Here is a 21,321-nt window from a genome sequence, read left to right on the forward strand (position 1 = left end):
CTTTTTGGGTGACATCACAGAAAATAATAAGCTGGCTGCAAGAACATCGACTTTAAAAGGTTGAGAAACAGCATTACACACCTGCTTTTCTATTTTCTTAATTATGCTATCACTAATCCAGTAGAGTTGGAATAAACTAACTTGTCAGGATTGTGTGCACCATGAGAATTAAAATGGCTCAAAACAAAGGTCAGAGAAGCTTTCCTAGAAACCAAGCGTTTGAGCTTTGGGATGCAAGACTTCTCCAAGAAGGCAGGCATGCTCCAACTTGCCTTGAATCATGCAGTCTACCCCAGCCCTAACCTGGAATCCCTAACACTTCCTTTCTGTGCATCCCAATCCGAGGCAGAGTTTGAGACTCAAATCCTTCAAGTTCGCGCTCTGGCCACTGCTTTCTCTGAATTTCAAGGGCAGTTAGGTGTCTGTAATAGGAAATTTAAGAAGCAAGCAAGTTCAGTCAGATGTTTTCGACTATCTGTTCAAATCGAATCAGGCTTCTCAACAATGGTAGGGAAAGAGGAGTTGGAAATAGGTTAAGAGCCGCAGGTGCAAGCTAAGAAGACGGAACCCAGCGGACGGAGCCTAGCCTTAACTCGAAGGGGAAGGAATGTGACAGTCGGCCTCATGTTGTCCAAAGGGACCCGCCAGAGAGTGACTGAGACCTCTGCGCAGTTGCGTGGGTGAGTGTATGCGGAGGACAGGCAAGGGAGCGAATTCAAACCTCCACCACAAAAAGCAGCCACAGTCTTCCTCGGGCCCCCTCAATTTCCAGCTCCCTATCTGCCACCCTTCTCGCGACGGTTCCCTGCCCAAGGTGGAAACGACGAAGTCCAAAAGCATCCCGCACCACTTCTGCCGTCAGACCTAGGAGTCGAGACTCACCAGTTTCATTTCAGACTTTTGGTGGTTCTACACCAGTCTCCGCACTCCTCAAGCCTAGGAAGCGCCTTCCGGTTCAACCTCGCCGCCGGCCGCCGAGAGCATCGCGGGACTTGCAGTCTTTCCTCCTCGCGCCCCTGCCCGGGGCATCCTGGGAAGTGTAGTCCTCCCAAAGCATGCCGGGAACTGTGGTCACCTCTTCCTTTCCTTCCTCTCCTCTCTGAACTTACTCAAATTTATCTCCGCCGCCAATCCATCCCCCCCTCTCCGCCCCAGCATGATATCATGTCCCCGAGAAGGGCCCGGCACCCATGGTGTTCTGGGACGTGTAGTCCCCGCAGCTCCGTTTCCCCTTACCCCGCCTCCCTGTGGGAAGGCGAATGGGCGCGGGCCTTGCCGGGAGCTGTAGTTCCCTGGGGCCTCCAGACGCCCAGCCCTGCATTTATACTCAGGGGAGGCAGAAACTACAACTCCCAGGGACGCCCGGCGGCAGCAGGTGGGAGCGGGGCTGTTGATATCAATATGGCGGTTGTCAACCAGACAAAGACAGTCAGTCTGATGTGATTGAGACAAGGGAGGTTTTCAGGGGGAAACTGGGAGACAGGGGCCTCCCCTCCCCCTTGTGCTCTTCCTGCGCGGCCTCAGCCCTCCCAGCCCCTCCCGACGGGCGCCCCACGCGGAAGACACCCCTCCCCCTCCCGCCTCCCTCCCCCCTACCCCAGCCCTTCGCACCGGGACGTTGGGGAGGGGGCTGTGCCGGGCGAGAGAACTCGGCGAGGATTCGGAGGTGAGTCGAGCGGTTTTGAAGCCGGACTGCCTCAAGTCTCTTTTCTCACTTGTTTCTCTTCACTTTAAGAGAAAAAAAGAAAATTGAGGAGCTTGGGGGAGAAAGTGAGTGGGCGCCGGGGATGGGTCTCCTCAGCGGCCGGTTGGAGAGGAGGGAGGAAGCTGGGGGCTGCCGAGGGGGCGACCCGGGCGCGGGGCGTGGGGTGGGGCAGTTCGTGAGGGGCGGAATTGAGAGGCGTCGACGGCTCTGCAACTCTGGGCTCCGGGCTTCCTCCACGAGGGGCGGAAGGTTTGAATTCCGGAGGTTGGGTCTCCTGCCCGGAGTTCGGGAACTGCGAGGTGGTTTCGAGGTGTGCCGGGCGGTGCGGGCCGTGGAGCTGTGGTGGCAGCCGCGTGACGCGCACTCGGGCGCCGTGCTCGTGTGAGGGACGTCTGGAGATGGGAAGTTGGAGGGGCAGAGGCAGAGCTCCCGCGGGCCTGGGCTGAGCGGCGTGCGCGCGTCCCGGTGCCGGACGGCGGGCGGCCGCGGTGCGGGCCGGCAGGCGCGGCGGCTCGGCGGGTCCCTTGCCCCGGCCCGCGCGCTCCGCCCCGCCCCTCCCGGACAGATCTCCACCCCAAACTCCGGGCTGGAGGACTGTGGAGGTGGCGTGGCGCGGAGATGGCTCTCGGCATCCTGAAGTCTGTGGATAGGTGGGAAAGGAAAAGTGTTTCTTAATATTTTATTCCGGAACTGTGTTTGGGTTACACTATTGGGGCTACTTTGAAAGGAGTCCTCCACCCACCTTCACCCCGAAACAGTAGGTAGAGGTATCTTGTTGTCTTCCTGTTCAAAAAAATTCATAGTCACCTAAAATTCGGGGGCGTGGGCTGGGGGTCAGGAGTGTTGGGCTGCGTACGCGTCTGTCTTCTGAAGAAACGGAATGTCTGCTGTGTGTCCTGAGATAGGGCGACTTCATTTCGTAGTAAGAGAAACTGTTGGGAATTGTTTGCGGGGAAAGGGGGTGCGCTGAAAGTCGCCGCTTGTGTTTTTCTTCCACCCCGCCCTGTTCTGTCTTGCATCTGCCTGAAAGATGGTGTGGAAGAGTGAGGAAGCTTTGGGTGAGTGCGGGGAGGAATGCAGTTGGCAGTAAAGACACCGTACTATGTAAAGTTGAATGGTGTAAAGTGATTCTCTCTTTATGTAGTCTGAAGCCTTTGCAAAACCTCATGTATCACACAGGGTAGAGTGATATGACAGGTCCATTTCTCTGGAATCTTGCATGTCCAGAAACCTTTGCATTCTCTCTACCTCTCTGCCTCCCTTCCGTCCTTTCTTCTTCCTTCCTTCCTCTCTTCCTTTTTATTTCCCCCTTTCCTCCTGCCTTCCTTGACATAGTGTAGTTTTCTTCCTGATGAGCATAATGCCTTCTGTGCTTTTTTACTTAGTTTGTGCCAATATGGTTGTACTTGTTATCATTTTACCATAAAATGCGTCAATAAATGAAAAAGACCTCTATATGTTTTTATTTTGCATTTATGATACAGGTAAGTATCACATCGGGTTTGCAGTGCTTTGCATGGAACTTACTAAAATCACACAACTAAGTTGCTCCATCTAATTGGATTACAAATCAAGTTTGGAGAATTTGACTTTTGAATTTTCAGTTAGAGTTAAAAAAGGAAGAGGAGTGCAACGCCTCTTGTTTCTCACAGTCTTTAATATTTAATAACATTACACCAGGAGAATTTAAGATCATATATTTGGTGCTTCCTTCAATCTGAAATATAAGTTCTTCAGTAACCCTCTGTGACAGGTTTTTAGTGTCATAGAATTTTAAATGACTAAAGGAATTGACATAATTTCTAGTTAGACTGTTGAGAAATTAATGTTATTACATATTTAGTCTAGAACTTACCAGTTCTTGGGTCTGCCACCTATCACTAAGAGACTTTTAGATTTCATAAAAACTGAAAGACATATGAATATACTATGTAATTTTTTGATAAGTTTTATGACCTCTGATTTGAAATTTGTGCTATTGGTCATTCATACAGATAAGGGAACTGTAAGCATGAGGTAGCATATATATTTAGATTGACCTGAATAGAAAAAACATGAATGTGTATTCTAAATCGTGAATTTCAACTATAGAAAATGTTGTTCCAAAGCTGAATCCTCAGTTTGTTAGACACCAAGATTTCCATGATTACTTATTTTAAGCTTTTATCTTTACCTGAAATGTTACTTTGCAAAAACTAGAGAAAAATTGTATGTAACTACATAATAGTCTTTTTAAAAAGACATATATTATAGTCATAGCATTTTAGAAATAAAAAAATAAAATGTTAAGAGTTGGAAAAATGAGTGTTTTCCACCACCCTTTGCTAAAAAAAATTTATTTTGTTTGTTTTCATCTATGGAAATGCAGTTATTTGCAGGGAAAAGAGATTATTAAACTTTTTCTAATAGTTGGATCAAAATCATTACACATAAACCAGATCTATTCCTTAGAATCACTCTTGCATCTTAGGCACTGGGGCATTAAAATGATGTAAAGCCTTTACTGCAGGTTAAAGCATAAAACATTCTCAGCATGTGGAAATCATATGGTTTATGAAAAAAGTGGAAAACCAGGGCATTGGTGCCTGTCCAGCTTAAAATTTCATCCTGTAAATGTAAAGACACATGTATTTTAATGTGATTACTTCTAAAAATGTTGCCTGTATTATGGGAAGTTGAAAATCCAAACTTTAAGACCAGTCTGTTGTTAGTTTTGTGTATTGTATAAAGTGAACACTGTCTGTGGTCACAAATATGCATCAAGGAAAGGAGACTTTAGTTTTATGTTGAATGTCTTCAGTGAGGATCCATTTTTGCTGCTGGGCAGATTTCAGTCTTCTAGCCCAAAACCTTATTTAAAACATTAGAAATAGAAACTTAATAGCTCATTATTGGTAAGTTTTAAGATAGATCGCAACAAATCTCGCATTGTTTCATTCTGGCAGTTTTTGTGGCAAGTGCCTGTTGGAATACCATTGCTTCTTTCAGTATGTGTTGAATTCATTAGTAATACTCATCTTTGTTCTTTTTTGAGTCTCCTGTATGTTATATTCATTCCATCCCAGTTTTATATGTTTCAGAGAGCTACCATGTTTCCTGTAAAAATCATGTTTTCTTTTTCTAATCATTTAATTGTAGTTCTTTTATTTTTGAATGCAGTTTTTAAAATTTATATTATTTCTCTTGGAAATTACGAATTTATCCTAATGTTATTTTTCTCAAAGTCGGTGTAATATTCAACTTTTAAAAGTTGTGACCATTTATAGATAAACAAAAATGCTCAGTGAAAATGTGTTAGTTTTTTGTTTTGTGTACTTGCTTTATATATATATATATATATATATATATATATATGTATATATATTTGGCTTTCTGAGCCTCACTTTAGTATTCTTTGCTAGATTTTTTTTTTGTTAACTGCTGGCTTTTACTTCTCAATTTAGTGAAAGCACAGTGTATCTAGAGTGTCATATGTGTATATCTATACCGGCACTTACATATATACAAAGCATCTTTATATGTCTATCAGACCTGCCACCCATTAAAAAACAACAGAGCCACAAGTAGCAGGAGACTGAATATTACCAGTACATGCTGTCCACATTAGAGATGCTTTGGAGATTTTCAGTATCATTATAAACCATTATTTTTTGACACATTTTGCCAAAATATGGTTCTTTGAAAATGGGAGCTATTGGTTCGAAATTTATCTCAAAATTAAGTAATTAATATGTGACTTAGATTTTTAAGTGCAGTTACCCCTAGATAGCTCATACTAGACTTAGAGCCCTTTACAGGTGCAGGGTGGAGATTTTTTTTCAAGTGATTATTTGATGTGAAACTTTTAGTTGCACAGTGTAGTAGCTCCATGAAAAACAGCAACAAAAAATACACCTTTTAGTTTGCATCTGTTGAAACATAATTTAGTGCTTTAGATGACAGGAGTAAACATCAAGGATGAATAAACAACATGAATCAGCAAAAGGACTTGTTTTGGACTTTGCAGTGACTAAGTGACTTTTTTAGTTGTAAACATGTTTTGGTTATAGGATGACTAGATAGTATGCCCATGTTAGATAAGTTGATGATGTAACTAGGTAGTGTGCTTATGATAGATAAGTTAGACATAAACAAGTTTGTTGTAAACATATAGAGTATATAAGCGCGAGGGAAACTCCATGTATTTGCCCACAACTAACTCTCGTCGCCTGAGAGTAAGATCGTGCAGTTGTGTGCCAGCCACCTCGTGTATTGCTTTGTGTGGTGTGCGAATAAACCAGCATTTCAAAAGGCAATCGAGTTCGTGCTTGGTGTTCGCGTACGTCGCGGTCCGGGGTCCAGTGCAGATATCCGGAAGGGAACTCCTGGTAACCAGACAAGGCTGAGAAGCCGCTCGTGACAGTAGATAACTTGTTTTTCTTGACCTTAAATGAAACAAGTTGGAAATTTACTATAAATATATCTTAGCTAAGGACAGTGGTGCATGCATGCCTGTAATCCATTGCCTGGGGAGGCTGAGGCAGGAGGATTAAGAGTCCAGCTTCAGCAAAAGGGAGGTGCTAAGCAAATCAGTGAGACCCTGTCTTTAAATAACATACAAAATATGGCTGGAAATGTGGTTCAGTGCTCTAGTGCCTCTGAGTTCAACCCCAGCCCCCACTCCCCACCAGTGGTCTTGTGCCTCTGAGTTCAGTCCCTGCCCCCTCCCCAAATAAAGAATATTCCAAGGGCATTAAGTTACTGGAAGGCACTGGCTTTAACATAGTTTTACTGTCAAAATGGTAATAAGCTTGAAGGTGCAGTTTTCAAGTGGTTATTATAATACTAATTGTTGAGGGCCTCAGAAGGGAGTGGTTGAGAGGTGATGCCAGGGAGCCATTGAGATGATGATGGTTATGTTAAGCTGTGTATTCAATTGTATATAGACCTTTACTGTCAGTCAATAGGGTGGCTCTTGCTGCCTCCATAGGGTGGCTCTTGCTGTCTCGGGAGCCCACTACTTTGGAGTTCCAGTTGAGAGAGCAGGCATTGAGCCGGTGGAGAGCTGGGAGAGTTCCAGGGGAGTGTGTGTGGAGTGCTGGTGGAGTTCAGGCAGTAGTGGCCCATGGCAACTAATGTAGTATTTTATGGATCCTTACCCCATAAGGGTAGTGTTTTATTTATTATTAACATTTGCCAACAAAAGGGGAAAAGTAATAATAATCTGGTTTAGCTTTGATACATTCGTTTTGATTTTTTCATTCTTAAAACAGGCAACACCAGACACATTACTTTTGAGTGACAAAAATGATTCTAATCCACTCAAAGGGCATTTGGATTTTTCTTAAATTTAAAATAGTGATGATGATTAATGTTTACTAATTTTTAAAAAAAATACTTTGTTTTAGTTGTAGTTGGATACAGTACCTTTATTTTATTTTTATGTGGTACTGAGGATCGAACCCAGAGCCCCGCACAAGCTAGGCAGGCACTCATCTGCTGAGCCACAACCCCAGCCTCTGTTTACTGAATTTTACATACTGTATATAGATTCTGTAGTTCCTTTGTGCATCTTGTGTTCAGTGATGGTCTACATATGGTGTATTGAAAACATTTAATAACTCATTACCATATACATATTAAACAATTAGTATGGAGTTGCCAGGCAACAGTACTTTATGAAGTCTGAATCTTTATAGAGGGAAATTCAAATGCTATGGGTACTGCTGAAATAAGGATGACTTGATACTGAACCTATGTGCCTTAAGATTTTGATAAAGGGCTGGGGGTTGTAGCTCAGGAGTAGAGGACTGGCCCACCATGTGTAAGGCCCTAGGTTTGATTAACAGCCCTGCAAGAAAGTAAAAAAGTACTTGGTTGCTGGGCATGTTGGCAGTTGCCTGAAATCCTGGTGACTTGGGAGGCCAAGGCAGGAGGATCCCAAGTTCAAGCCAGCCTCAGCAATTTAGTGAGACCCTGTCTCAAAATAAAAAAGGGATGGGGATGTAGCTCAGTGGTAGAGTGCTTGCCCCCCACATGCCTGAGGTGCCCAGAGTTATTCATAGTATTGCAAAACAAAAACACACCACAAATAAAACAAGAAAATGAACACATGGAAAGCTTGGCATGGGCCTAGTCAGTAAAGCCTTGGAGTCATCCTCTCTCCTCATCCAGTTGTGACATCAAGTTGGTTTTGCACTCTTGGTATATATTCACTTATTTTCATTCTGTTGCTAGTCCCTTAATTCAGGCTTTTGTTGTTTCTGAAATATTAGTCCCTTAACTAATCTTGTTGCTTTTACTTTTTTTCATTAGTCATTCTACACTCATACCTGAGGGTTTTTGCCAAAATAAAATGTGAATTTGATTGTCTGCCATACATTGCCTATAATCCTTTAGTGACTCTTGGCCTTTATGATGGATCCACTGGTGTCCCTTTCAAACAGTTCAAACTTTTGGAATCATTCCTCCTGTGATTCAAATCCTGGCTCTGTGACCTTGAAGTAAGTATTTTTAAATGCCTGTATTTCAGTTTCCCCATCTGTAGAATGGGGGTAAAAATAGTACCTATTTCATAAGATTCCTATGAGCCCTTAGACTGTTGGTTCATATCATTATACATTAATAGGAAATTGCAAAATTTAGTAGAGAGGGCACTGTATCTTTCACCCAGTTTCCCCTCTGGGTTATATCTTACATAACTATAGAACAATTTTTAAAACTAGGAGATTGACATTGATACAATGTATGTGTGTAGTTTCTATAACTTTTTATCATGTGTAGATTATGTACCCACCACCAAAATCAAGATATAGAGTTATTCTATTACCCAAAAGATTGAGTAAATTTCTTTAAAAATGCTATTGTTTTGTCAGTAGAAATAAAAATAAAGATAGTGGATCAGTAATTTCACTCTTTTGTCTTTGGTAGTATTTCAGAAATTGTTTTGGCATATCTTGAAAATTTTTATGATAAATTCTAATCAAGCTGGGTGTGGTGGTGCATGCCTATAATTCTAGCAGCTCAGGAGGCTGAGGCAGGAAGATCACAAGTTCAAAGCCAGCTTCAGCAAAAGCAAGGCACTAAGTGAGTGACTCAGTGAGACCCTGTCTCTAAATAAAATAGAAAAAAGGGCTGGGGTTGTGGCTCATTGGTTGAGTGCCCCTGAGTTCAATCCCTGGTACCACCGCCCCCCTCGCCCAAAAAAAATTCTAATCAGATTTTTTTGTTAGAATTTAAACATTGGCAAGCTGTTTTTAAAATGAAGAATTACAATATTAATACACATTAAAGTTTTCTAGTAGCCCAGTGCAGTGGTGTATTCCAAGTACTCTGGAGACAGGCAGAAGGATCACAAGTTCAAGACCAACCTGGAAACTTAGTGGGAACCTGGCTCAAAATAAAATAAAAAGTTCTGGGGATATAGCTCAGTAGTTGGTAGAATGACCCTAGATTCTATGTCCAGTACCACCAAAAAGAGAAAAATTAGTAAATTTTAATAATATTGACATTTCTCCCTATAAAATGTGTAAGATTAAAATGAATTTAAGACTTACCTGATATATTTCTTACCAAAGAGGAAGTATGTTAATTACAGTTTGGTCTTTGATAGTGTAAATGCAAACTTGGCTGATTGTGAGCTTGTGTCATAGTTTTGTTTTGAATTTGTTGCAAGAAAATTAGCTTCAAAGAAAATAAGTTCAAAGATTGTTTTCAGAGAAAGGATCTTTAAAAATAAGGGTTGGGGAGAGATTTTTAGATACTATTATATTGTTAGTGGGTACAAGAAAGGTCCATTAAGTTAAAGCCTAGTTATAGGGCTGGGTATAATTTGTTGCTTCTTTAGCCACTGTGTTGTAAAGAGAATTCTTATATCACAGCTGTGTGATATTAACAGCAAAGCTAAGTCATGTGATTTTTGCCTCAGGGTTTGAGACAATTTTTAATTGTTAACTCTGTGAAAATTTGCCTTGGAAAAAAGACTAAAGTTTGTTTCATTGGCAAGGATGTGATAAATATTGATGGTACTTCCTGCTAAGTCAGATTCATATTTACAGAGGTTTTGGGCTACCTGTGGTTTGAGTTTCTCCTTGGTAAAACTTCTTGTCTCTTTGGTAGTTGTTTCCAGCTTTTTATTTATTTTGGTATATGCTCTGAAAACATTTTTTTGAGGGGGTACTGGGAATCCAACCCGGGGCATTTAGCCACTGAGCCACATACTCAGCCTTTTTAATTTTTATTTTGAGACAGGGTCTCTCTGAGTTGCTTAGGGCCTTGCTGCATTGCTGAAGCTTGTCTTGAACTTGCAGTCCTCTTGTGTCAGCCTCCTGAGCTGCTGGGATTACAGGTGTGGGCCACCTCCCCTGCATGCATGGGTGTACATACATCCTATTTTAATTACGGATCATTTGGCTTCAAGGAGAATCTGTTGTAGGGATCCAACTGTTTGGCATTGATGAAGAACAACTAGAACTTGTGTGAAGGAAAGGACTGCTGGAAATCTGAGAAACTAGTCTCTCTGCCTGTCACTCTAGGGATATATGGTTTCTTGTTTCAGCTTCTCTTTCCATGTTTGTTTGATCTACCTTTCTCACTTTCCCCTTCCATTTCTATTTGCCTTGCCCTAGTTTTTCGTAGTCTTTGCTTCCCCATAGCTTTGACACCTAGGTAGATTTGGTTTGATATGGTGCTGATATGAATTGTTCTTTTAACTAAAGCTTACCTCTTACTGGTGATAATGTTTTTTCTTTTGGCTCAGTTGGCAGAAAAACCCAAATGCATTGTATCCCTGTTCCGTGACCTTGGCAAGGTGGGAGTGGAGCACATTTTATATATGGCTAATTTTGGGTGCTATAAATGTAGAGGGTTGGTTCTCTTGTAGGGATTCAACAGGGCACTCACACATCAAGTCTGGCAGTGCATATTGAGTTATCTGTGGGATACAAAGATGAATTGTATTTAATCCTTTTCTTCAAGGGTCAAACAATTTGCAGAAAATGGCAAAAGACTTCCTCTGTAATTTAGTATTGGCCTTTTATGCTTGACAGCTCAGGCAATCCAGCAAGATCACAAAGTAGGTCTGTAGTACTAGCCAGGATTAAAGCAAGACTCAGAGGTCACAGAATCAGGGGAGACATGGTTGTACTTCTCTACAATTTGGATCATAGATCTACTAAAGAAAGCATGAACATATCCAGAAGTCACTATTTCAGGATCCTAGTTGCTACTATTAAGGAGCATATCTTTTTGAATAAGAAGTTTTGTTTTGTTGTTTTGTTTTCCCCTTAGTCTTCCTCATTTCAAGTAGACAACCTTTTGTCCTATCATTAGGCCAAAAGATCTTAGGGAGAACTCATTTCTTCACCATTCTAGCAACTAGAATATTTTCATACTCCCATTTTATATGATGACAACTGTTCACTTAGAAAATGCCTTTATCCCAGATAAACTTCCGTGTTAGGTCAAGACAAAGACAGTATGTTTGTGCCTTCTACTTTAGAGGCAGTAAACAGGACTTCAGATAGTAACACTGACTCTGATAAGAAACATCTTGTTCTATACAGTTCTGGCTACCTAAGAATTGACATATTGGATCAATCCAGTGTCTATAGTCAACACCTTATATTTAATAGAAGCACTGTAATGTCAGGGAAAATAACTAAAACTGTTGTTTCCTGTGTCAGTATTGGTGTTAATGTGGATTACAGGGCTAAAACCTTCGAAGTCAAGTCTTGATTATGTTACCAAACCAGGATGGAGAATTTTTTGCTCAGGCAACTAAAGAACCTAGAATAACTGAGTGAGATTACAAAAAAGACACAGATGAAACAGTTGGGGAATCAGAAAATTCTGTCAGCTGTAACAGAGGAAGGCAGTGGATCTCAACTGTTATGCAGAAGAATTGTCTAGATAAAGTTTTAAATTTTTAGTTTCCTGATTTCTATCCGCAGATTCCTAGGAAAATAACATCCTTCATGAGCATACCAGATAATTATAATTGATATAGTCCTCAGAACACTTACGAAATGCACAAACAACATAATATCTACCACCTAATACAGTAGGTTCTTGGTTCTTTAGTAGTTTCAAATATTTGCGTGTAATTTGTAGTGTTTCCTCCTCCCTAATATGTATCTGCCTCGTATTGAATACTGTATATCCATCCTATCTTAATTGCTTATGTCTCTATACTGTGACTTGGGGCATGTTTTGGTTATAAATGGTTATTTTTAATTAAGCATGGTTATGCTATTCTCAATAGTTTAATGCCCCAAACATCTTATCTTCTATATAGCACCAGTTCATTTTCTTAAGCCATATTATGTATGTGTGCTTGTGTATTTTTTTTTTTGCTGGGTATACACACACAGGAATATCAAGCATCTTGAACCTTTGCACTCACAAATTAATTCCTTTTTAAGATTTATCATTATTTTCTCAGTCTTAATTACTCCTAGAATATTGAGCTGATTGAGAACATGAACTTTGGAGCCAGATTGCTTTGGTACAGGTCTCATCCCCACTAGTTACTCTGTAACTTTGTGTAAACCTCCATGTGTCAGTTTCTCCACCTGTAAACTGATGATAAATAATACTATTCCTATGATAGGATTCTAAGCAGCATTTGTAAGATGCTTAGCATAATGGTTGACACAGATTAAAATAAGATACAGTTTATTATGTTATCATCTATTGTTCTGTGCTTCTGTTTGCAATGTATTTACTTCTCTCAATCTACAGAATTCTCATATTGCAAATATCCCTTTCAGGTATTTTTTTTTTTTTTTTCAGTTTTCCTTTTGTGGGTCTTCATTGCAGCATTTGGTGTAAATACTTGTGTCCTTGTACTTAAAATCCTTTCTATTCAGGTCTTCCTTTCATCATTCTTTTTCTTTCTTGTTAAAATTACCTGTGGTTTCTAGATTTGAAACCTTTAAGTCACCCTTTAGTACTTAGAGTTATATGCCACTTTTTAATCCCTGTGTTTTTAAAAACTTCTCTTTAAAGCTGGTCCAACATTTTGTTTCTTTCCTTACTAGCATCCTTATTCCTAAAAGTGTTTTCTGTCAGTTAAATCCTTCTGTCTGAGGAGACATTTTTCAATGAAAGTCAACACACTTTCACCAGTTATTTGCTTTCTTATAGAATGTATTCTCAATATTAAAGTCACTACTATGGGGCTGGGGATGTGGCTCAAGCAGTAGCGCCCTCGCCTGGCATGCGTGCGGCCCGGGTTCGATCCTCAGCACCACATACAAACAAAGATGTTGTGTCCGCCAATAACTAAAAATAAATAAATAAATATTAAAAATTCTCTCTCTCTCAAAAAAAAATAAAGTCACTACTATAACTTTGTACTTACCTGTCACATTTTAAACATTTTAGTTTTATATGATATGTATGAATTGAATTCCTAATTGAAGGTTAGTTCCTTGGATATCCTATTGGCTTGACCTCTCTGCATTCTTTCCCCTCCCACTTTTATTTTTTGTTCCTTTATTAATTCTCAATCATCTAACTAATATGATTATTATGTAAGATGTAGAAAGCTCATAGTTTGGTTTTGATAGGATAAAAAAGAAAACTCAATCATGAGGTTCAGATCTCAATACTGCACGTTATTTTTGCTTCAGTAATTTCTTTAATTCAGTATCCTGAGTACTAAATAGATTACCAAGTTCCTGAAAAGTAGTTTTGGCTGCAGAATCCTGGTATCAGTGATAATAGTTAGGAATGATCAGATAGAAAAGTATTGGTAAGGTAGAAATTTTAGATTCCTTATCTTCTTAGGATAAGCTCTTCTCCTGATACCTACATACAAACATCCTCTCTTTACCACTGCAGTAAGAGATCTACGGACTTAAGAATTGTAATTACAAAGTTATTACATTGAAAAGAGCGCAAGCAATAAAGAAGTTTATGAAATAACCATGGTTGTCCACTCTTCAGCACACTAAGTATTCTCATCCATTTTCCATAACAATTGCCTTGGTGGCATAAAACAACTACCATTTTATTATTCTCTCTCAGGGTTCAAGAGGCTGAGGAAGCCCAGTTAGATGGTTCTCACTCTGAATCTCATGTACTGACAGTCTGACAGTGCTGTGGTTATCTCAGCTAGCACTCCTGTGCCTGTTGATGCTCATGTGGGGAGAACAACTCAAACTCTTGAAGGTTGGGACAGCTGCATCTACTTAGGTCAGAGAGTCTCTCTCTCTCTCTCTCTCTCTCTCTCTCTCTCTCTCTATATATATATATATATATATATATATCTTCTATATAGAAGCATTTGTAAGATGCTTAGAATAATGGTTGACACAGATTAAAATAAGATACAGTTTATTATGTTTTTATCTATTGTTATCTATTGTTCTATTATTTCTCTCTCTCTCTCTCTCTCTCTCTCTCTCTCTCTCTCTCTCTCTCTCTCTCTCTGGTTATCTCAGCTAGCACTGATGTTTGTGTGTAGGTATCGGAAGAAGAGCTTACCCTAAGAAGATAATGAATATATAGAGAAATAACCGTAGAACCGTGTGTGTGTGTGTGTGTGTGTGTGTGTGTGTGTGTGTCTAATGGACTTCTCTAGTATAATAGCTTCAGAGTAACTGGATTTGTCACATAGTACCTGAGAGGACCAAAGGTATATATCCTGGAAAAGAAAGAAAGCCAGGCATATTGCTTTTATGACCCAGCCTTGGAAACTCCACAGCATTACTGTTACTTCCACAGCATTCTACTCATCTCATGTATGCAGTCATGGAGTCCTGCCCAGATTCACTAGCAGAGAACACAAACTACCTCTTGATGAGGGTAGTGGCAAGGTTCCTAAAAAGCATGTATGATGGAAGTATTGTTGTGGCAATTGTGGGAAATGCAACCTACCATACTAAAAGATAAATACCATTAATAATTGGGTTTACTTTCAGATGTTTTTCTTTGCATGTACAAATTATATTCCCTAATGACTACTTGATAGTGGCATAGTCCTACAATTTATTTGTTTCATAGTGTATAATGATTGGACCCAAGCGCTTCTGATAGAACTCATCCCTCCCCCCCAAAATATGTAAGAGAGTGTGTGTGTGTGGTGTACATTTACTACTCTTCTGACCATCTGAGAGTTGTTCCTTTTATCTCTTTATTTTTCTCTTCTTCTTTCCTCGCTCTGACCTACTCCATACTCTGACCTACTCCTACTCCCCTGCTTATATCTTGATCTCAGAAAAAGGGAAGAGATAAGAATCATTGTATATAAAGTAAAACTTGATAATTTACTAGTTTAAGGATTGGTTTTTAAAAAACTCATTACTTAAGTAAACATTTCACTCAAATCAAAATATACATATTAATGTACTCATCAACTGATACAGGGCTGTGACTTTGAACTAATTTTACCCATCAGGGGCATTTGACAGTGTTTGCAGACATTTTAGATTGTCACCACTGGAGTATGGGGCTGCTACAGTCTAGCAGTAGTAAAGCCAGAGGTGCTGCTCAGCATTCTTCAACTCACATACCAGTATCTTCTCACTCCAACAAAGAATTTAATCATCAATGCTGGGGGTCAAGAAGCTTAGGGCCAAGGCCTTTTCTTTAGTCTATCAATCCATGGATTGTCGTGCTACATCTGATTTTCATACATAGACCATACCTGTAATTTATCATTTATGATTTCAAGTTTTGATTTATTTAAAATGTAGAGAAACTTTATACTTATAATCTGTGAGTTGTACCTTAATATTTTATTTTTTCCATGTCTTTTTCAGTAGTCTCACCTACATCAAATTCAACAGCATTTTTTTAAGTAAACCATCTTAAATTGTACTACAACACTTAACCAATTTTTTTATAACCTTGTTTTTATAGAAACAAGTCTTCATACTCCTATTTTGCTAGTTTAGATAATGTATAATTAAATCCCACAACTGCAAAAACAATTGGAATATAGTAAGAGAACAAACCAACTACTCTTGGTTGACACACAGTGGAGTGTGTGAGATAGCAGCCTCTAATTAGCATCTCTATGTGCTTCTATTATCATAGAAGAGAAGTGTGTAAGTGTGTGTGTGTGTGTGTGTGTGTGTGTGTGTTTGTTTTTGTACTGGAGATTGAACCCGGGGCACTTAACCACTGAGCCACATCCTCTACCCCGCCCCTTTTTAAAAAATGCTACTTAGAGACAGGGCCTTGCCAAGTTGCTTAGGACCTTGTTAACTTGCTGAGGCTAGCTTTGAACTCAAGAATCCTTCTGCCTCAGCCTCCTGAGCTGCTAAGATTACATGCGTGTACTGCTGCACCTGGCAATCGGTTGATTTTGATGATAGGTTAAATTGAGTTTGGCCAGTAGCATTTTCATGAGCAATAAGGAACTAAAGGAATTTCTTTGTTGTTCAAAATAATTGTTCTCAAAATAAGTTCACTGACCATTATTTCTTAAATGGCAAACCACACACACAGAAGAGCAAAAACAAAAAACTTACAAGTGTAAAATAATTTTACTTTACAAATGAATTTTATCTTATTCCAAATTGGTAGGATTTGTGAGGGCATCATGGAGGAGCAAGGAGAGACACTGTGCAAGTTGTGCCCTTTAAAACAGAATAATTCTCTTCACTCTTGATCTATGTTGCTTTGGTGATAGAAATTTTACAAAAAACTATTTTGAGTATTTGAGAAAATAGGAAGACTTTTCTTTTTTCTTTTTCTTTTGTGGTACTGGGGGTCGAACACAGGGCCTTGTGCATGTGAGGCAAGCACTTTACCAACTGAGCTATATACCCAGCTCTAAGCATTTTCTATATAGATATTATTAAATTATTTTTGCTGGGTTCCAGTCCCTTTCATGATTTTTTAAATTTATTTATTTATTGGTGCTGGGAATTGAACCCAGCATACTAAGCGTATGTTCTCTTTGTGAAGCTTGGGAATTGTGAAATATATTTGACCCCCCTCCCCCGCCCCATTGAACCCAGGTCTTGCACATGTTGGGCAACCACCCTACTTCTGAGCTACATCCTTAGTCCTAATCATATATTTTGTATGTGTGCTTCTGAGGCTGTTACCAACTTGCTTTTATCCTATTTAGCAGCTCTGTTTTAAACAGATGTCCATGATATCTTCTGTATTTCTGAATTACACTTTTGCATATTAAACCCCACTGGCCAGACTGCTGCCTTTTACCTAAATAGTACTTAACTATGTGTCTTTAAAATAAACTCAACAACTCAATTTTCATTACTTAAAAAAACTTGATTCCAATATTTCCGGTGTTTGTATTATTAGCACATTTTTTTTTTCAGTGTTGATTATGTGCATTTTCAGAATACACATAGACTATTGGCCATGTGAATTTATGCGGGCTAACGCATTGTCTGATAAAAGTAGTATTTAGAATTTAATCAGTTAATCAGAGAGTTCCAGAAAGTGACATTTTAGATACTCAAAAAAGAATTATCTAGTAACCAATGGGAAATATAACCTGAAGAAATGGAAAATCTTCCCAGAGGATTAAGCTGAATTAGCATAGGTTTGGTAAAGTTGTAAATTATAATTCCTGTAATTTTGGGGCATAAGTTTAGTTCTTTCCTGCAATTTCTGCTAGTGATGTAATTTCTTTACCTAGAAAAACTAAGATTATAGAAAGAGATAAATTAAGAGTACATGATTGAGTTATTGATTATTTTGAATATGATCATTCTTTCCTTTCAAACTTATATTAAAGCAAAATTTGCTGTGAAAAGTATTTACATACTTTTGTAGTTTTCTTACATTATGTTTATGAGATACAAAACATTTGGAAAATTCTCAGGGTTTGAACATTTTTAAACTTTGAGTGTTTTTTTTTTCAAGCATAATGGCCGGATTAAAAGCTTTTTGAAAGTGGTGGTTTTGAATGAGTTACCAAACTAATAATTCCAAACTGCTCAAGATACTAGGTTGTAAGTGAATTATATTTAAAATGTTTAAAAATTATTTGGAAAATTATTAAATGGATTTTTTGGAAAAGTTAATTTATTTTAAAGACCTAAATGAAGGATTACCTTCCAGAGAACAATATATGTAGATTTCAATTTAGAAAAGGCATAGTGACATCTTAAGATAGTGTAAGGCATGTGGTAGTGTATTGCATTGTTGGTGCTCAAACCAACAAGCTGTAATATAGAATCTTTGAAAGGAAAGGATCAGAGATTGTCAAATCAGAACTCAGGTACTTATCTTCTAGTTTTACATTCTTTTCTGTGATGCAAAAAAGCTGTAAGTTCCTAATTCTTTATGCTCAAATTTTGTAAGTTTGTGATGAACACTTGTGGAATTTGGATAACTTCCCTTTTTTTAAGATAGGTTTTGATTTTAAACAGCAATTCAGTTATTTCTCTTTTGTTTTTATTATTTATTATATAGTATACATTATCTAAACAATGTCATCCAGGGCAATCAATGATTTGTTGTATGCCTCTGTACTAGACTATGTGTCTTTGGAGAGTCCAGGCTACACAGTGTCTCTCTGGGATCTTAGGGCTTCTACTTTTGTCCTGAGTCTTCTAGCCTTTTGCTGACCATTGAATTATAAAGCATCTTTCCTAGAGATCTGTTAAGTAATATGTATATGCTTGGTTATTATATTGCCTGAATTTAATTCATTGACAGACATTTGGGACTTCATGTTGTCTAATTTGTAAATGTGTTTTATACTGATTTGAATATATTTTGTATTAATTTCCAAATGAAAGTAGGAACATATTGTTTGGTTTGTACCAGTTTACTTTATTTCAATTTATAGGACATTTCCTAGGACCGTAACTTATGAGAGTTCAAACACCAAGTTTTTCTTCAAATTCAAACCTACTTTTTTAGTTAAGGGAAAAGGAAGTTGACATTAATTATATGTAGTTTGAATTTTTTTTCAAGTATAAACTTGAAAATCTGTTTATTAAAACAAAAGTAGAGTTTAACAAGATATCTGATCTACCAGTCTTCCTGAAGGCCAAATTGTAGGATGGTAGGAAAATCCTGTAGAATAATGTTTTTCAAATTATCTGTGGTAACACATTGTTTTTAGTGTTTTTTTGGAGATGGTCTCTGTGTTGCCCAGGTTGGTTTTGAACTGAGGGGCTCAAGTGATCCTCTTGCCTTACTTAGTCTCTCTAATAGATGAAGCTATGAGCATGTACCACTAAACCTGGCCTAACATGTTGTTTTAGAAATCTCAGCTGATTCCTTTGTAAAATACAATAAAAATGACAAGAAAAATTTAGTGGGAAAAAATCCTAAGAAATACAAGGTATAAGTTTAAATATTTTATTATCAGATTTGGCGGATATAACATTACTTTTTGTCAAATTGCTATTAAAGTTTCTAAACACTTTTCATTTTTGTAATTACCTAATAATAGGCCAGTTTATTTTTTAAATTTGTTTGTTCTAATCAGTTATACATGACAGCAGAATGCTCTTCGATTCATTGTATACAAATAGAGCACAATTTTTCACTTCTCTGGTTGTACATGAAGTAGAATCACACCATTCGTGCAGTCATACATGTAACTAGGATAATGATGTCCATCTCATTTCACCATCTTTCCATGCTCCCATGCTCCCTCCCCTGTCTTTCCCTTTGTGCAATCCACAAATGCACCACTAATCCCAAGCCCCCCCCCCCATTATAGATTAGCACCCACTTATCAGAGAAAACATTTGGCCTTTGGTTTTTTGGGATTGACTTACTTCACTTAACACTATATTCTCCAACTCCATCCATTTACCTGCAAATGTCATAATTTTATTCTCTTTTATTGCTGAGCAATATTCCGTTGTGTCTATATACCACAGTTTCTTAATTCATTCATCTGTTGAAGAGCATCTAGGTTGGTTCCACAGTTTTGCTATTGTGAATTGAGCTGTGATAAACAATGATGTGGCTGCATCACTGTAGTATGCTGTTTTTAAGTCCTTTGTGTTTAGACCAAGGAGTACGTTAGCTAGGTCAAATGGTGGTTCCATTCCAAGTTTTTTTTTAAGGAATCTCCTTTCCAGATTGGTTGCACCAGTTTGCAGTTCCACCAGCAATGTATTAGTGTGCCTTTTCCCCCATATCCTTGCTAACACATACTGTTTCTTGTATTCTTGATAACTGCCATTCTGACTGGAGTGAGATGAAATCTTAGAGTAGTTTTGATTTGCTTTTATCTAATTATTAGAGGTGTTGAACATTTTTTTCATATATTGATTGATTGTCTTCTTCTGAGAAGTATCTGTTCAGTTCCTTAGCCCATTTATTTATTTATTTATTTTTTTGGTGCTGAGTTCTTTATATGTCCTGGAGATTAGTGCTTTATCTGGTGTGTGTGTGTGGTAAAAATTTGCTCCCATACTGTAGGCTCTCTTTTCACCTCATTGATAGTTTATTTTGCTGAGAAGGAGCTTTTTAGTTTGAATCCCTCCCACTTATTGATCTTAATTTTATTTCTTGTGCTTCAGGAATCTTGTTAAGGAAGTCAGGGCCAGTTTCAAACAGTGACAGTGTCCATGGATTGGGTGGGTATTGGTCTGCAGACCACACTTTGAAAAGCACTGTTCTAAAATATACATGTGCTACAAATGCTGTGTTAGAAGCCATTCTTAGTCTGGGAAGTTCTCTTTTAACAACAGATGCTACTCCTCCAAATAATACACAGGAATATGTTCTGCCTTTTTGCTGTGAGGGTCTCTAATGAAGACCAAAAAACTGACCCCACCCCTTCCAGAGTCTTATTTAAAAGAAAGTTTAGCCAGGCTTTGCAGGCCTGCAATCCCAGCAGTTTTAGAGCCTGAGGCTAAGATGGCAGGATTACAAATTCAAAGCCAAACTTGGCAATTTATTGAGAGCTTATCTCAAAAACAACAAAACAAAAGGAATGGAGATATGGCTCAGTGGAAGATCCTCCGGTGTTTAACACCCCCATACCACACAAAAAAAAGAAAGTTTATTGAGGTATTATATTAGTCCATTTTTGTTTGCTATAAAAAATACACCTGAAGCTGGATTGTTAATTAAAAAGAGGTATATTTGCCAGGCATAGTGGGACACATGTGTAATCCCAGTGACTCCAGAGGCTGGGGCAGGGAGATTCCAAGTTTGAAAGCAGTCTTAGTAATTTAGACGAGGTAACTTAGTGAGGCCCTGTATCAAATAAAAAAAAAAAAAAAAAAGACTAGGGATATAGCTCATGGTAAAGTGCCTCTGGGTTCAGTTTCCCAGTAACCTCCTTACCTCTCAAAAAGAGGCTTATTGAGCCTATAATTCTGGAGGTTCAAGAGCATGGCCCTCTACTGAGTGCCTCATGGTAGATGGCATTGCAGTTATGGTTGCTCATAAAGAGTTTACATGGCTATACTGAAAGGGGTAGAGCCAGTCTTGCTTTTTTTTTAAATAAGGACTGCTTTTGCATGAACTTATTCCTGGGGATCTTCATCCCTTCTAAGGGCAATGCCCCTAGTGACCTAATTACCTTCCATTACTCCTTACCTTTTAAAGTATCTACCACCTTTCCCTACCACTACACTGAGGTACCAAGCCTTCAATACATGAACCCTTGGAAGATAAACTGCATTCAAACAATAGCAGGTGTTGTTTACATGCCATAAAATTCACCTATATTA

At 38.7% G+C, this 21,321-nt stretch overlaps 2 protein-coding genes across 15 annotated transcripts in view; one reads left to right on the forward strand and one right to left on the reverse strand.

The window, feature by feature from the left end:
• The window catches only part of Ints9 (integrator complex subunit 9), an 87,816-nt gene extending 86,435 nt beyond the window's left edge, over positions 1-1,381 (reverse strand). For both annotated transcript variants that reach the window (XM_027926853.3, XM_027926855.3), the window contains exon 1: positions 883-1,381. In XM_027926853.3, the coding sequence (XP_027782654.1) occupies positions 883-891 (9 nt within the window). In that variant the 5' untranslated portion in view covers positions 892-1,381. The remainder of the gene's footprint in view (positions 1-882) is intronic.
• A 16-nt stretch (positions 1,382-1,397) lies between these two features.
• The window catches only part of Hmbox1 (homeobox containing 1), a 164,841-nt gene continuing 144,917 nt past the window's right edge, over positions 1,398-21,321 (forward strand). For 5 of the 13 annotated variants that reach the window (XM_027926861.3, XM_027926858.3, XM_027926859.3 and 2 more), the window contains exon 1: positions 1,399-1,666. The gene's annotated coding sequence lies outside the window, so the exon portion shown is untranslated. Of the gene's footprint in view, positions 1,667-21,321 lie in introns of all 13 variants that reach the window. The other 8 variants (XM_071610620.1, XM_027926863.3, XM_071610618.1 and 5 more) reach the window with 3 other exon arrangements.

This window comes from Marmota flaviventris, chromosome 3 (genome assembly GCF_047511675.1).
Source record: "Marmota flaviventris isolate mMarFla1 chromosome 3, mMarFla1.hap1, whole genome shotgun sequence".
Taxonomy (NCBI): domain Eukaryota; kingdom Metazoa; phylum Chordata; class Mammalia; order Rodentia; family Sciuridae; genus Marmota; species Marmota flaviventris.